Below are 17,485 nucleotides of genomic sequence, written 5' to 3'. Positions count from 1 at the left end.
CTGGAACTTACTAATTCAGTGTAACTCAGTGGCACAGTGCCCCAGCCTCCTGAGTGCTGGTAACCACAGACATGCACTGCTACACTCAGTTCTGATTTCACTGAGTCTTCAGTTTCTTTCTAATAATCCGAGCCTTTCTGTATCCCAGGCATGCTTGCTGAGGCCTGGAATGGGTCTTAGAAATAAAACACATGCCTAGCATATACCAGGCTCTAGAATAAAGCCTATTTTTTCTTGGATACAATTTATGATTAACTGCATTTGTTTAAAACTCAAGATCATTTCGTTTCTTTGATTTAATCATTTTATGGTTAAGTACGCTGATTTATGTATCTACTTCCTCATCCAAGAAGTAGGCCAACTACTTTATGTGACGCAATGGAAATGTAGTCATGACCCAAAAGGGGGAAAAAGTCCAATGTACCCATACACACAGCCTTACACAAACATCAGAATAAGGAGGCTGGTATTGGAGGTGTGAGTGACACAAAACATGAGAAAGACTTCTGGACTAGAGCCTGGCAACCTTTAACTCAGAGAAAGTTATTGCTCATATAAAGTCTGCGTGTGAGTGCAATCACCAAGGACTTAACCCTATGAGCAGTTACAGCTTTATTCAAAGCCGCCAACTGTTAAGTGTTTTAAGGTCATATTTTTGCTTTATAATTATAGTTTTAAACCCCTTTGATCTCATTCTTAGATTCATATTCATGATATGTAAAATAATGTGACCAGGAAAAATATCGATAAAAGGAAGCAGTGAACAAAACCAAATTACAGAGATATTTAACATTCAAAAAGTTCTTTAAAGTTGTTTAAATTATCACTAAATTGCTTAAATTTATGTAAATGGGATTCAACAAAGAATATGTCTTAGTTTTCTGATATAAGGAATTGTGCATGTGTCGCATGCCTATAATTTCAGTGTTTGGAAGTTGAAGCAGGAGGATCCATACTTTGAGGCCAACTTGAGCTATATAGTGAGAACTATCAAAAAATTAAAATTAAAAGTATTTGGAGTGGCTTTTATGGTACAGTTAGTCACAGACATGTCTCACTATTATTGTTCTAGTTCTTGGGACTAAACTGAGGGCCTTGTGCATGTCAGCAAAGCCTTGTGCCATTGAATTACAACCCCAATGCCAGCATTTTTGTTAAAAGGGGGGAAATATATAGGACAGGCAATCAACAGTGTTATAGGAGTAGCCATTTTTTAATCAAAATAAGGAAAACATCAAACTCTTTCACATGGAATACAATATTCTGCAATACACTAATAATTAACCTGGTTTAAATAGTCTTCATTTAGGTACTTCTAATTAACTATAAAATATCCAGTTAGACAATTTGTCAGAGCCTCCTCATAAGAAATTACATTAAATGAAGGGAACATTCCAGAATTGGAACTCTGAATTAAGTGCAATCCCCATTTTTAAAAAATAATAATTAGAGAAAGAATGGATGCTCATAAAAAATAAGTTGAAATTTGAGGCTGGAGAGAGGACTTAGTACTTAAGATTACTGTCTTCTCTTCCAGTGGATCTGGGTTCAAGTCCCAGCACCAGCATGGCAGTTCACAACTGTTAACTCCAGTCCCAAGGGGATACCTCCTTCTGGTCTCCTCAGAGACCAAAAATAACATGCAGGTGGAACACACATACTCATAATTTTTTAAATATAAATTTGTTTTACATTATCCAGTGTGAAAGATACAGCAAACATATATTAATCAATTTAAAATGTTTTATGACAATCAGCATTTAGACACTATTATGTTATATCTGAAGTAAAAGTGTTTCACCTTGTTCTGCTCTGTGAAAGTACCTCAAGGCCTGTTAAGAATACAAAGAGTACAAATAAAATGGAAAGAATTAGACTCAGTAACTTTAAAAAAAAACCTTATATTTCTTTAAGACATATTCTTACTATTAAAGATGGCAGAAAGTAAATGATTATAAAACAAGGTCAACAGGAAAAGGAGCATAGGCCGAATATAACACTATTAAATCATCGAAGACTAGGATTTTAATAATGCAAACTACTTCTAGTAATATCTGGATGCTACTCAGAATTTGTACCAAACTAACCTGGCACAGAGTTAAATTGATCATGTATAATTCAGCTATTACCTTCAAGCCATGACAGCCACTTATAAGACAAGCTACATATAATTAAATGGTGAATTCATTAATATACTGTTTATACTTTGTGAGGGGTGTGTGTGTGTGTTGGTTTGGTTTTGCCTGGGAATGGAAATAAATCAGGTCTGTGAATATCCAATTGTATATCATGAGTTCCCAGGGGCAAACAACAACAAATACTCCTTACTATGAGAGGAAAGTACTAGGGTGATTTTTTTTTTTTAAGTTACCAGCTTCCTTACATTTTGAAAGTTAGGTGACTAAATAAACTCAACACTCTCCACTCAACTGTGGAGAATGTCCTGTCCATTGGCTAGATCTGGGTAGGGGTTTGAAGTTTACTGAATGGAAAGTGGGGTCTGACTTTCATAGGAACTCTGGTGCCCCATATCTGACCACATCCCCTGGATGGGGAGACCTGGTGGCACTCAGAGGAAGGATAGCAGGCTACCAAGAAGAGACTTGATACCCTATGAGCATATACAGGGGTAGGAGGTCCCCCTCAGGCACAGTCACAGTGGAGGGGAGTAAGGGGAAAATGGGAGGGAGGGAGGAATGGGAGGATATAAGGGTGGGATAACTACTGAGATGTAATATGAATAAATTAATAAAATATAAAAAATAAATAAATAAAATATAATATAAATAAACAAATAAATAAACTCAACACTTTTATCCAGTAATCTAGGAAGGGAGTTCAGGGGGTAAGACCATGGTTCAAACCCCAGCACCCAAAGAGTGTGTGGGCTTTAAAGCTTATATACAATTCTTTTAAAATTTTACTTTTATAGGAAAAGAAAACATCCGTTAAAATATGAAGAGCCTTTCACACTCAAGGCTTTTTTCTTAATCCTTACATGTTCTTCCTCCAAATGTTTTCAATATATACATAAAACTCTATGAGTAATAATCACTATATTCTTATTCTGTTTTTTGGCTTCTATGTGGTCTATTTTAGCCATAAGCTACTTTAGCTCACAATAGACCAGAATTGTCAGCCACTCACCTAAACAACAAGAAAAAAAACACTCACCAGTCCTGGACTGTAAGTATTAAGCCTTTGTGATATTGTTGAATTGGATCATTAAAACTCGCTCAAGTCCCTCACAGAATCAGATCTCCATATCTGTGGACACTGCAGAATGGTACTGTAGTTAAGAAATCAGTACTAAGTTAAGAAAGGGCATCATACTACCTCCTCATAAGTGGAACTAGGAGGATTTGCAAACAGCACTTTAGCAATTCTTCTTTGATACCAAGGCATTTCAGCAAATGTATAGCACCTACAAGGGAACAGATGACATTATACATCCAAATTGTACCTTTTTTACTAAGAAAACTGAACATCTTAATAGACATTGTATAAGGAATCTACTATATATTTTTAAATAATTTAACCTTGATATGATACACAGTTAGTATACACATTGAATGAAATATAAACTGAGCTGATTCAGGAGCTGTGTTCACTTTATGACTAAATGTAAACAGTAGTGGTCATTTTATGCCAGGTACAGGCCAGTATGACAGTTCCTTCTTTGTCTCTTAGAACAACTAAGTGATACAGGATCAGTATTACAATTGCTTGAAGTTTTTTTGAGACTGAGTTATGTTATTTGTACCCCAGGCTAGCCATGAACTTGTAGTCCTTCTGCCTTATCTTTGCTGTTGAGTGGCTAATATCTGGTTTACTACTAGTTTTGACATAAGAAAATTCAGAATTTGTTTTAGTGATAAAACTTAAATGAACTATGCATGAATAACAATAACAGCCAGTAAATTTTGCCTATTTTAAAAAGGGTGAAGTAGATGATAAACATGTAAAAATATTTACAACTTTCTGAAGTAAGAAAAAACCATTTGGGATCTTTGACTAGGTGCTGAGCCCCTTGAAGCATAGATTGTATCACATGTTTGCTTACTGATTAAGTGGTTGTCCTTTGGTAATTATTAATCTTCAGTGGGTAGCTTATTCTGAAAACTTGTATTATTTCTTTTGATAGACTTTTATACTAGCAAATACTTAAAACATTTGTATGCCCTCATGCCAGCAAAAATAGTTACTCATATTGGACACAAGATCACATTGAAACTTGAAGAAAGATTACATAATTTTCCAGATTAATCAAATCTCAGTCTGATATATCTTGAAGAAACAACAACTTCCTGTGGCAACCTACTACTACTGCAGTTTTACTTAGCATAGTAAATGAGGTCTTTCCTAAGAAAGGAAATAAAAATGTCTACAAAAGAATCTTAAAAGTCTTTTTAGTTTTCTTGGGCTCTTTTATTTTTGTAGTGGTGAAAAAGAGGGTTTTGAAGCAGGGTCTCATGTGAACCATGCTGCCTTAAACCCACTACGCTGATGAAGATAAACTTGAACTCCTGATCTTCCTGCCGTTATCTAAGTGCTGCATTACAGGCATGTATCACCATGCCTGGCTATTTTTATTATGCTCTAGCAATACATACACAAATGCTATTTAGTGATTTAATATACTCAACTCTGTTAAATATTTTTTAATGCTTTATTTTTGCTTTCATGTAAATTATAAATTAACATGCTTACACATACTATGAAATAAAATCACACTAAATAGGACAGAAACATTGGTGAAATTTTCTTACCAAATACCCATTAGGTGAATTGATGTAGCATCTTTAGGGTTCAGCTCAATTGCTTTCTGTTAAGAAATAAGAAAATCTAAACACCAAAGAAAGCAGTGAATTAAAAAAGAATATTATACCGTCATTTTAAAGATGTGGAGTGTGTGTGTGTGTGTGTGTGTGTGTGTGTGTGTGTGTGTGTGTGTGTTGTGTGTGTGTAATGTCATATATGTGCAGGTACCCATGGAGGCTAGAAGAGGGTGCTAGATCATTTGGAGCTGGAACTACAGGCAGTTGTGAGCTCCTAATGTGGGTGCTGGGATTGGTCTTCTAGGAGAGCAGTCTCTGCACTCAACCACCAAGCCATCTCTCAAGCTCCAAGACTGCGTTATAATCAATAACAGCCTTTTTCCTCAAGATATACTTTCCCTCTCTTCTGCCTGGACCCCATGTGTTTGTAAGTATTTAGGTGAGAGGTTAAAGTTAGATGTCTCCCCAATCATTTTCCACCTTGTTTTCAAAGACAGGGTCTTTTACCAGACCTGGAGCTCAAAGCCTAGCTAGACCAGCTGGCCCGAAAGCCCCTCCATCCTACTGCCTTTCCCTTAGCCCTTGTTAGAATTACAACTGTACCCTCCATACCTAACATTTTACATGGATCTTGACAACTAAACTCAGGTCCTCATGCTTGCATAGCAAGTGTTTTAGAGACAGCCATCTCCTCAGCCCCATATCCTTTTAAAAAATATTTCTTTATATTATTTTTATGAGCATTGGTGTTTCGTCTGCATGTATGTCTGTGTGAGGATGTCAGGTCTCCTGAAACTAGAGTTGTAGACAGTTGTGAGTTGCCGTTTGGGTGCTAGAAATTGAACCTGGGTCCTCCCAAAGAGCAGCCAGGGTTCCCATATTCTTAATTGCTTATATTTGTCCCAAGTTATTTTACTATTGAAGACTTAAAGATATATTTTACAAGTTTCAGAAATTTATATAGGAGGTGAGAAAACCCATAAAATATGCAAATTAATCTAATTCTGAAAATAGTTTAATAAAGTACAGTTTTCACTGTTTCTTCAAGATAAAAGGAAAGATAAGTCCCTTTTGTCAAATTTTAAATGAATATTGAAAAAAGTCTTCCTATTATTCTCTCCCCCACAAAAAAACTTTCCCATGTATGTCAAAGGAAAAGTAAAAATTGTATTCATTCACAGAAGTTAGCATACATAATAACCTTTCTATTTACTACATCAATTATTATAAAGCACATATTATAGAATAACTCTAAAGGAGTTAATACTCCTATCTGCTAGTTTGTTGAGTAACACTAAGGAACTCTCACAGATTAATGTTTATTCTGATTAAATATTTTTTTAATTTAAACCTAATTTAAGCCCACATATAGTGATATATATTTATATATAACTTATATATGTCTGGTGATGTGTTAACAAAATTTCAAATATCTGTATTGTTTAAGACCATGACTCACTATGTAGACAGACTGTTGGGAGTCAAATCAGAGCTCAATGACTTTTACCTTGTTAACCTTAGCAAATTCTGTATTCTTGCTGGAGCTAAGTTTTTGCTTTTATAGAAAATTGACTTGGAGTATAGTTTAGTTATAGAGCATTTAATTGGCATGTTGGAGACTCTGAGTTTGATCTACAATGGAACAAATAAGACAAAGGTGAAAATGTCCTATAGTATAAAGGTGAGAATGAAATAAGCCACAAAATGTGTTTAGCAGCAGTGTTTTCTGTTACAATCTGTTTTCACTTTTCATAATGTGGTAAGAGGTACTAAGACTTGATGGCTGTGGTAGAGACAATAACAAGAATAAGGCTAGCCAGGTATGTCTTGGTGGAAACTGTCTGTTCATTATGAGCAAGAGTCAATACAGACCTAACTTTTACTGCTTGAATACACCAGTATGCTTAACAGAAAAAGTATTTAATTAATTAGTCTAGGACAAAAGTCTCACTTTGTAGCCCCAAATTGTGAGATTGCAGTTTTACTACCATTTCTAGCATGAATTTACTTTCTTTTTCAATTGTGTTTGTTTGGTTGGTCTCACATAGTCAATGCTGGCCTCAGGTTTACTGTAGTAGAGGATGACCCTGAACTTCTGGTCCTCTGGTCTCCACTTCTGAGGTGCTGGCATCACAGGCTTTCCCACAGCTTTTTACGCTGTGGTGGGAAGTAAAGCCAGGGTTCTGTGCATGGTAACCAAGCGCTCTCCCAAGTGATTTGCATACCTAACCGTTTCTTACTGCAGAGCTTGATAAAGGCTGCTTTCAAATACAGACCTTCACAGTCCTTTCTGTCATTAGTTTGTCATCCAAAATTAACTCAAAGATGTTAATTTCTTACAATAATGGAAATAAACTATCATTCTATATGTAAATACTAAGTACAGTCATATTTAGCATATTTAAACATATTTGAAAGCTTCTATGAAGCACTATAAATGCTTTACAGCACCGAATCACACATAGACATCTTTGCTCTTTCTTTAAAACCTGAAAAATACTCACTAAAATGTTTTCTGCATTTTTTTCATTACTCATCTTGAAACTCATGTTACACACTTAAAAGTGGGGTAGTGGCCGTAAATAGCTCCACAGCACCATGGGGAGGGGAAGGGACTCCAGAGGGAGGAGTCCCTTGTGTTACATACTTGTATATCATGAAATACAAAGTAATAGTACTGTATTTTACTGAATCCAAGGTACCAAAACCAGTATATTGCCATGTGTGGTGGTATATGCCTAAAATCCCAGAAACTGTAAGGCTGATTTAGGAAGACCATGGATTTGAGGCTAGTCTAGGTTACACAGTTTATTTATTTAAGACCATGCCTTAAATAAATAAATAAGAATATAAGCAACCAAATAAAAAATCAATATGGCACATAGTCATTTTATATATCACTTGAAAAAGGACGGAGGGATAGCTCAGCAGATAAGAGCACATACTGCTCTTGCAGAGGACCTAGGTTTGGTTCCCAGGACGCATGTGGCAGCTCAGAACCATGTGTGACTCCAGTTCCAGGGGTTCTGACACCCTCTTCTGACCTCTCTAGGTACTGCATTCTGTGGTACACATATGTACAGGCAAAACACACATATTATCAAAGAAAAATAAAGAATATACCTTCCAATTCATTCTACATGGTACCACTAACTTTGTAGTGCAATCTGAATTCAGATATATTAAAATATGAAACATCTAAACAAATTGTAAAATGCAATGATACTTGTTTAAGAAGTTAGGTGTCCTGATTGCTAGTCCAATGTTATTTTTCACTAGTAATTATATAAGCTAAAGACTAGGACTTCTGTCTGGCTGTAAGCTCCTGAAGAGTTGGTATGTAGCAAAGCCCATTCCTACCTGTGCTGTTTGTTGTTCCTGTGTAGTTTTGAGATGATCTACACTAATAAAAGATTTTTAAATGCTGAACATTTTTGTGGTAGTTTTGTTCTATGTGTGAGAATTATGAAATAGTGTGCAATTAGAATATGAAATGTATAGATTTTAATGTAATTTTTTACCATTGAACAAAGTTTACTAAAAACAAGTAAATTCACTTTAGGGAGAAAATTGAAACACCGTAAAATACACAATAGTCCTAAACAAAATTATTACTACTAAGAGTGATGTGTCAATTGTATAGTCTGTTATATTTTAACCATTAGCATTCAAAACCTTCTTCACAGAAACTGGCTCATATATATATATATATATATATATATATATATATATATATATATATATATATATATTTATTATTATTATTATTATTATTATTATTTTGAGATAGGGTCTTTCTGTGTAGCCCTGGTTGCCCTGGAACTCTCTGTGTAGGTCAAACTAGCCTTGAACTCACCGATATTTACCTATCTCTGCTTCCAAGTACTGAGATTAAAGGCATGTACCACTACAAATAGCAATGTTTTTAATTCAAACAGATCTCATCAATTGTGCCAAAAATGCTTTGAATAAGTTTGCACCTAGAGTTTTTCTTTTGACACATTTACTCTTGAAGGCCATCTCCCATACTGTAGAGGAGCTTGTGCTAGACCACTAAAGCACAAGACAAGTAAAGGGAACTACAATAAATGAGAGGCCATCTTGAACCTCCCAGTCCTGACTGAGTAAAGCATATAATGTCCTTAGCTGTACTAAGTAAGGCAGAAGCACTAATTCATTAAATTGACTGAGAAAATCGGAAGACATAATGAACTATTATTGCTCTATCCCATGGGGCTTTGGTTTGTGGTTTTTTAAACAAGATAGGTCTTGTTCAGTTTCCTCAGATGGGCCCCTAACTCCTAAGCCCAAGCAATCTCATGCCTGTGCCTTCCAAGAAGTTTTATGCTCCATATACAGTAATTGGTAACTAAAACACACCCACTCAGAAAAATATGAGCGTTTTAAATTCATGAACTTAAATCAGTACCTCAAAATGTTCCTTGATAATGTAGGAATTTGCAATCTTAGCCTTGATGCCTTCATAATCTCCAACATCACTAATGCAGATTGCATACCACTACAATTAGGAAAAACAAAAGGTGAGAATACTGCTCTTCATATTCCATCTATTACATATATGAGTACTCCTCAATCATTACTCTCATTTAGCAAAATGTTACTGAGCATAATGATGAATTAAGAGCAAAAGACACACCAGGCGTGGTGGCGCATGACTTTATCTCCAGCACTCAGGAGGCAGAGGCAGGCGGATCTCTGTGAGTTCAAGGCCAGCCTGGTCTAGAAAGAGAGTTCCAGGACAGCCAGGGCTACACAGGAAACCCTGTTGGAAAACAAAACAAAACAAAAACACAAAATAAAACAAAAGATTCAAATAGAAACAGATGTGTCCCTCTAGGAACTAAAGGATAGAACACACTTATAGAGACCTATAACACAAGGTAGAAAGTGGTGAAAACTAAGACATTTGTGACATATAATAGAGAAATAGCATCTGAGTATACATTTAGATCAGTTTGTAACTGAATGACTCATTTTACCTGAGCATCTCTTTTTCGACACCTGTATTGCCACAACTACCAACTACACCTCATTTTCATAGCCACTGTTGGAGCCAAACTGAGAGTCTGAGTTTCTCTACCAAGACTATATCTAAAATACTTAAACTTCATAAACTCAGGAGCTATGGAGAGCCAGCAGGTTTAGGGTAGGGTGGGGGGTAAAGGTCTGTAGTAAAAAAATATCTGTGAAATCAAGCTAGTTTTTCTTGGGGATCAAAAGGACCTGCCTTTAAATTCTGTGCAAATAACAGTTTCGTATTATAAATATTCATTCCCTCTGTGTGTGCTATTTCTATAGAATCCTAACATACACAATAAAAAGATATGAATTTATTTAAACTTACTTCCCACAGTAACTTTTGTGATCTGACAGGTTTACTAAAAATAAGATGGTACATTTTAAAATGCACACGTATACACACTGTAGACTATTATCACTTAGTCTCCAATGTTATCTGGTTGTACAAATTCAGTTCATTAGAAAGGTTACACAGGACTTTAAACTTGGTGTTCTGGTCTTCTCCCACATACCACTGCTATCTAATAAAATAATCTCTTATGAGGGGCTTGGGGTGTTGCACTATCTTGTGCAATCCGCTATACTTTTTTAAAAAAGGGATTTATTTTATGTGTGTGAGTGTTTTGTCTGCATGTATGTCTGTGTATCATGTGTGTTTACCATGTGAGGTCAGACAGGTTGTCAAATTCTCTGGAACCAGAGTTATAGGAAGCTGTTGGCTGCCATGTACTGTAAACTAGACCTGGGTGCTGTGCAGGACCCACAGGAATGCCTAACCCCTAAGCCATCTCTGCAACTTCCAGAAAGTCCCTTATGTATTTATTACTTATACACAAAACAAACATGGTGGTCCTTAAGCATTTTCTCCTTGATTAGCCTGGCATTTATAAGACTATTGCTTAATGCTTATACTACTAGCAAGGAATGTTAATTGGTATCTTCTATTTCCATATCTATGCATTTTAATTTCTAAAATATCCACTATCTGCAATGAGTCTGCATTTAAACTTCTGTTGTTATTTTTGTATGTCTAGGGGTGTGTGAGGGGGCTTGTGTGTGGCACAGAATGAGTATGGAGGCCAAAGGACAACTTTGGGGGGTTGGTTCTCCTTTCTTTTGGGGACTATAATCTCTCTTTCCACTGTTCTCCTACTCTAGGCTGACCAGCTGTCAGCTTTATGGAAATTCTCCTGCCTCCACCTCCCACTTCACCATAGGAGTGCTGGAGCTACAGCTGTAAGCCACCCCATTCGGCTTTGCCTCAATTATAAGAAGAACTAATCTAGCTGCTGTTCTAGTTCTGCCTAACATCCCCAAAAGCAAACACCCAGAGCACCAGCTTGTTCCTGAGTAACTCAACCATGTTTGAGAGCCCAAGAGTAATTTTAGTAATACTTACAGGAGGAAGGGCAAGCAGTAGAGTAACACTCCTAGAGGTTTCTTTCCTCACAGAAATATCAATTTGAATAATTTGAACCCAAAAATTCCTTACATGAGCTAAGGAAATAAAGTGATGAGATGACAGCACCAGGCTTTAGCATTCTAATAAGTACTAAAGAAGGCAGAGGGAGAAAGCTGCCAGTGTATGACACCCCCAGTTCCAGGCAGCATGGCATGGAGAATATCCATCCTGTTTGGTTAGAGGAGACAGAAGTAATCAGTTCAAGCATTTAGATTTATAAACCAGTACCAGAACTGCCAAAGGAAAAGCCATTACTTCTTAATGTATTAATGTAATTATTACTTTATTTTTGTCTCTCTGTTAAAGACACAAATGGATGGATATTATCAAACCAAAGAAAAACAATGAAAGTTATAGAGTGCAGTATCTCTAGTGAATAGGTGGCAAAAGTCCTCCAAGAAAATACTACCAATCAGTCCAACAGCACATTAAAGATTATGTACAATATGAATAAGTGACCAAGCAGGCAGTAGCCAAAGCAGGATTCCTCTCAGAGATGAAAGGTCGCTCCATGTACATAAATTATCATGTAATATAATACAACAACATACAGAAATCATGACTATTTGAATAGCTACAGAAAAACTTAACACTCATGATAAGAACTCTGAACAAACTAGGTATAGTAGAAATGTACCACAACATCATTACGGCCCTATCTAACAACTCCACAGTAACATCACATGGCATAGACAGAAGTTTCTTGGATATACTATTCATATTTGAACATAAAGACCATGTGTAAAGAACTAAAGTTAAGCCGGGTATCATGGTGCACACCTTTAATCCAAGCACTTGGGAAGCAGAGGCAAGTGGATCTCTGAGTTCAAGGCCAGCCTGGTCTACAAAGCGAGTCCAGCACAGCCAAGGCTACACAGAGAAACCTTGTCTCGGAAAACAAAACAAAACAAAACAAACAACAACAACAAAAAAAGAACTAAAGTTAATAGCAAGATGGCTTGGCAAATAATGACACTGGCCACCAATCGTACCTGATGTCCTGACTTCAGTCTCTGAAAACAACAAGGTAGAAAGAAACAAACTGCCTTCACAGGCAGGCAGTGGCATGGCCATGTGTATGCATGAGCACACTAGATGAATCTATTTTTTTAAATAGGAACTAAACGGGGCTGAGAGATGGCTCAGCAGTAGAGAGTACATGGTGCTCTTTCAGAGGACCCAGGTTCAGTTCCCAGCACCCACAGAAGGGCTTAAAACTGTCTATAACCCCAGTTCTAGGAGATCTAGTACCCTGTTCTGGCCTCCTCAGGGTAATACAACATGTGACACAGAAATACACACAGGCCAAAGATTCATACATATAATTTGAAAATAAAGTATTTGTAAAACAAAATAAGAAAAATATGAGAATAAGGATTCAGTATACAAAATATCAATAATAAAAAAGGAGCTCAAGGCTGGGCATGGTGGTACACACCTTTAATCCCAGCACTTGGGAGGCAGAGGCAGGCAATCACTGTGAGTTTGCGGCCAGCCTGGTCTACAAAGTGAGTCTAGGACAGCCAAGGCTACACAGAGAAATCTTGTCTCAAAAAAAATAAAATAAAATAATAATAATAATAATAATAATAATAATAATAATAATAATAAGAAGAAGAAGAAGAAGAAGAAGAAGAAGAAGCTAAAAACAAGTTTTTGAGGTAAAAATACTGTGAAAGAGCTAGTGGAATAACAGGTACATGCCTGTCATCATAGTACTAGGGCATATTTCTTATCAGCAACCATGAGTGCTTGTTTTAAGGGGACTTGGCTGATGTAACAAAACACCATTCACTGGGTACATTAACAGTACAACCCTATTTCTCACATTTGTTGCAGAGGCTAGGAAGTCTAACACCTAAGTGACAGTAAATGTAATCAAAGTAATCAAAGATACATAGGAACCAAACTCTATGTATTAATGAAATTGACATCTGGCCTGAAGTTCTTTGCTGTAAGCTATTATTCTAAAGAGACATGGGAGGAAGGCTAAGCGCATATATGTGGTACGCCATGTGAACAGTCCTAGAAAGAGATGGAGTGGCTAGAGTGATAACAGACAAGATGGACTACAAGACCAAAAATGTACAGATGAAAAACACAGCCAAGTAGATGCAACAAGTATAGAAAAATACACATAGCTCAAGCTTGAATATACAAAACTAATAATAAGACACTGAAAAGGAAAAATGGATCATTCAGCTATTTCAACACTCCATGTTCAAGAAAGGATTTAAAAAAAAAAGAAAGAAACCAGCCTAGAAACATATTTGAATATTGAAAACCAATTAGACTTAACACATATAAAACAGTTAGTTCACCTGAATATTTAATGTTTAAAAAAATGCTAGCCCCATGCTGAGTTGACAGGGAAGTGACTCTAGATGCATTGTGCCCTCCCTATACTAGCCTCTCTGCAAACCTAGGCCAAATGTCACGGAAAAATTCTGAGTCTTGGCAACCATCACACCTCTAGCTACAGAGCAAAACCTCACCCAGTGGAAACCTGGTCTGAGCCATACACTGGGTGTGAGAATCACTAGGTCCTTGGAAGAAACGACAGAGGTAAGTCCTTAAAGGTACTATGTACTAAGGCATACTACTGCAATATTTGCTTAGAACCCTGTCCAATACCTAGAGACTGAGACACACCTCTAGTTATAAGACCCACTGCCTAATCAGCATACTACACTCTGGTTGTGATGCATACAAAAAGCTGGCTAAGTGAGCGTGGTGGCAGCAATCCCAGCACTCAAAAAGGAGAGGCCATCCAGTTCTACAAAGTGAGTCCAGGACAGTTAGTACACAGAGAAACTCTTGTCTCAAAAAACAAACAAAAAACCAACCTCTCCTCCAAAAAAAAAGAAAAAAAAAACCTAAATAACTGGCTAATCAACAGACTACACTTTGTGGTTGTACATATAATACAAACACCAATACCCAAAGAACATACTACAAAGGCTATGTTCCATGGCAAGTAGTCAGAGAAGGAAAAACAAGACAGTGAAGAAACAGGATCTGCACCTACACTAAGACAAATGACAACATTGAGATTATGCACATGCATTCAGTCAAGTAACTGTTGAGCATCAGTTCTCAACCCATGGGTTTGTGACACCTTTGGAGGTTGCATATCAGACATCCTGCATATGAGATATTTATATTACCATTCATAACAGTAGTAAAACTACAGTTATAAAGTAGCAATGAAACAATTTATTCTTGAGGGTCACCACAATACAAGAAACTGTATTAAAGGGTAGCAGCATTAGGAAAGTTGAGAACTATTGGCACAGAGAAAACCTCCACATGTGCATATGCCAGAGACTACACTAGACACTCCGCATCTATTATAAAGCAGATGAGTGAATAGAGCTTTTGCACATGTGACTGACTATACGGAGACAGTGTGCAGCCTGGACATTTACACGTGATCAGGGACACTCTGCCCCTACACACACACACACAAGGGACTACACAGGCTGCACCTGTACTCATGAAAGACTCTATAGATACAGACACTGTATACTATCTAATTTTTTTCTTATTCTCATTCATCCCTTCTCCTTTTCTCTCTGGAGACAGTATTTCCCAAAGGACCCACACGTCCTGGACTGGTAGATCTCCCCGCTTCAGCCTGTTAGGCACAGGGACTGTTTTAGGTTGTAAGCGTGCAAGTCTCTATTCACTCCACTATTCATGCTTCCTGCATAAAGTGAGGACATGACCATTCCAAGGTATGGTTGAGGGGAAAGTTTTTATTGTAGATGAAGGAGAGTATAGCCAATGGCATCTGGAAAAGTCCAGAGCAGCAAAAGTACTTACTACCATGAGCATGGCTCATAGACTGAACCAGGCTATGAGAAGAGAGGATGGGGGAAGCAAGAAAGTTAAAGAGGAGAGGAAAAGGGAGAGTGGAAGGGAGGGTCCAAGAGAGCAAGGTTATATAGGAATGAGAAGCTGAGAAGGGAACCCATGAACTGGAGTAGTTTAGGGTAGGGGTTGGGGTAAGAAGAGCTGAGAGGAACTAGGATGTCAGTCAGCATGAACCTTCCAGTCAGAGAGAGCCTACAGGCCACCAGCATGCTCTCTGTTATGCTAATAGGGACCACAATTAGCCATTCACCCTGTATTTCTTTTTGACTTGACACCACTTTACCTCTTTTTTTGTTATTTCCTTTTGTATCATTTCTCCATTGCTCTTATACAGATTACTAGGCTTACTCATTTTATTTTCCTTCAGTCCTACCCCGGCAACAAGTGCTTTAATATATACTATAATATCCTCATTCTTCTAGTCTCCCAAAGTTGCTGGAGTTGAAGTGGAAGTTGGCTTTGCTTTAGGCTATTACTATACTTTCTACAGATTGTAACCATCTTGGAATGATTCATGTGAACAAAGGAAGTGTATAAGAGGAGAATGTGCTCAAATCACAGGGTCCACTGAAACTGTCTTTATGCAGCCCCCTAAAGCAAGTAAAAGGGAGTAAATTAGAGATATGGGCGAAAATAAAATAGGTGGCAATAAGAGGATAGTTAGTATAATTTTATATGTACCTGTGAAAATGTCATAGTGAACCCTTTTTATATAATATATACCAACTTAATAAGATTTACTGATATACGCAACACACTTGGAAAAATAATCACTTCAATAAATGTCAATTTTTAAAAGAATAAAGACTGGGCTACAAGAGAAGGCTCAGCAGTTGAGCACTGGACTCTCAGCACCTAATCTGGGGGCTTACACCTACCTGTCACTACAGCTCCAGGAGGCTCCAATGCCTCTGACCAGGATACTAAGATACCTGCACTCACAGGAACAAATCCACATACAGACACATGCATGTATACACAATTTAAAATGCAGATCATAAAGGAAAAAGATCTTATCTGACTATAGTATCTTTCCCTCAAAAACCTGAAGTAAGACAAAGATATTGATTTTGGTCACTACTATTCAACACTATATGTAAGATTCTAGCCAGGGAAATTGGGAGGCAGTAGTTTAAAAGTATTCAAATGAGAAAAGAAAATAGAAAGCATAATTTACAGATGATATCATCTAATCTGATACCTGTAATAAACGCCTAAAAAATAAAGAAAGAAATAAACACCTAATAGAGCCAATAAATAAGTTCCAAACAAATGCAAGACATAAAATCAAAATGTAAAAATGGTCACTTTTCTATATACCAGCAAGAAACCAAAAATATTTCAAGTAAACCGTTAAGAGGATTAAAAATATTTGAGAGGACTGAAAAGATGGCTCAAGGGTTAAGAGCACTGTCTGTTCTTCCAAAGCTCCTGAGTTCAATTCCCAGGCAACCATCTACAATGAGATCTGGTACCCTCTTCTGGCATGCAGGCATACATGCAGGCAAGCACTGTATACATAATAAACAAATCTTTTTTTAAAAATTGAGAATAAATTTAACCAAATTAAGTCAGCAAATGTACTTTAAAAACACAAAACACTGTTGGCAAACATTAAGGATATAAATAAATGGAAACTGGGCTATAAGACTTAATTATTATCAAGATAACAGTACTTCTCAAATTGATCTACAATCAATGAAATATAGTCCCAACAAGATGATTAGTAATGCTTACACAGAAACTCATATAAAAGGGGCTGAAAAGATAGCTCAGCAGTTAAGAATACATCTTGCAGAGGACTTGGGTCTATTTCTAGTACCCATGTGGTGGTTTACAACTAACCTTAACTCCAGTTCTAAGGGACCCAATTTCCTCTTCTGACCCCCATGGGCACCAGGCATGCATGTGGTAAACAAACATACATATATACAAGCTAAACACTCATACACATGAAAGAAGTATTTTTTTAAAAACTGTCTTTAAATTTAATTCTTAAAAGAAAGAAAATGTCCTAATCTAAGATACCAATGATTTTACTGCCAGTCTCTCTGCCTTACTGAAAACCTGCTGTACACCAGTCAGGAGATGCAGCAGCTAGTTAATGAAAATCACAGTGGTTTCCACTTTCGCAATAGCTATTTCCTCACTGCCGTGTACACCAGAAACAGAGTAAAGAAAATGAAACACAGAAAGGTAGGGCATTTTGGGGTTAGTTCAAACACGATCTCACAAAGTGGCCTAAGCTATCCTGGCACTCTCCATTTTCCTGCCTTTGCTTGCCCAGTGCCAAGATTACAGCTTTATACCAACATGCTCAGCATTAAAC

The 17,485-nt window shown here is 36.9% G+C and overlaps 2 protein-coding genes across 2 annotated transcripts in view; one reads left to right on the top strand and one right to left on the bottom strand.

Moving 5' to 3' along the window:
- WWP1 (WW domain containing E3 ubiquitin protein ligase 1) overlaps positions 1–4,522 on the top strand; it is a 100,146-nt gene extending 95,624 nt beyond the window's left edge. The window contains exon 24 of the mRNA XM_084794043.1: positions 4,441–4,522. Within this exon, the coding sequence (XP_084650169.1) occupies positions 4,441–4,507 (67 nt within the window). The 3' untranslated portion in view covers positions 4,508–4,522. The remainder of the gene's footprint in view (positions 1–4,440) is intronic.
- Positions 1–17,485, bottom strand: part of RMDN1 (regulator of microtubule dynamics 1) — a 37,676-nt gene that overhangs the window by 3,369 nt on the left and 16,822 nt on the right. The window contains exons 5-8 of the mRNA XM_084794190.1: positions 9,208–9,297; positions 4,770–4,825; positions 3,337–3,424; positions 1,802–1,832 (exon numbers count right to left, since the gene is read on the bottom strand). Of these exons, the coding sequence (XP_084650316.1) occupies positions 1,802–1,832; positions 3,337–3,424; positions 4,770–4,825; positions 9,208–9,297 (265 nt within the window). The remainder of the gene's footprint in view (positions 1–1,801; positions 1,833–3,336; positions 3,425–4,769; positions 4,826–9,207; positions 9,298–17,485) is intronic.

Source organism: Acomys minous (assembly GCF_964271855.1).
Source record: "Acomys minous genome assembly, chromosome: 1".
NCBI classification, from domain to species: domain Eukaryota; kingdom Metazoa; phylum Chordata; class Mammalia; order Rodentia; family Muridae; genus Acomys; species Acomys minous.
This window is presented reverse-complemented; position numbering and strand designations above follow the sequence as displayed.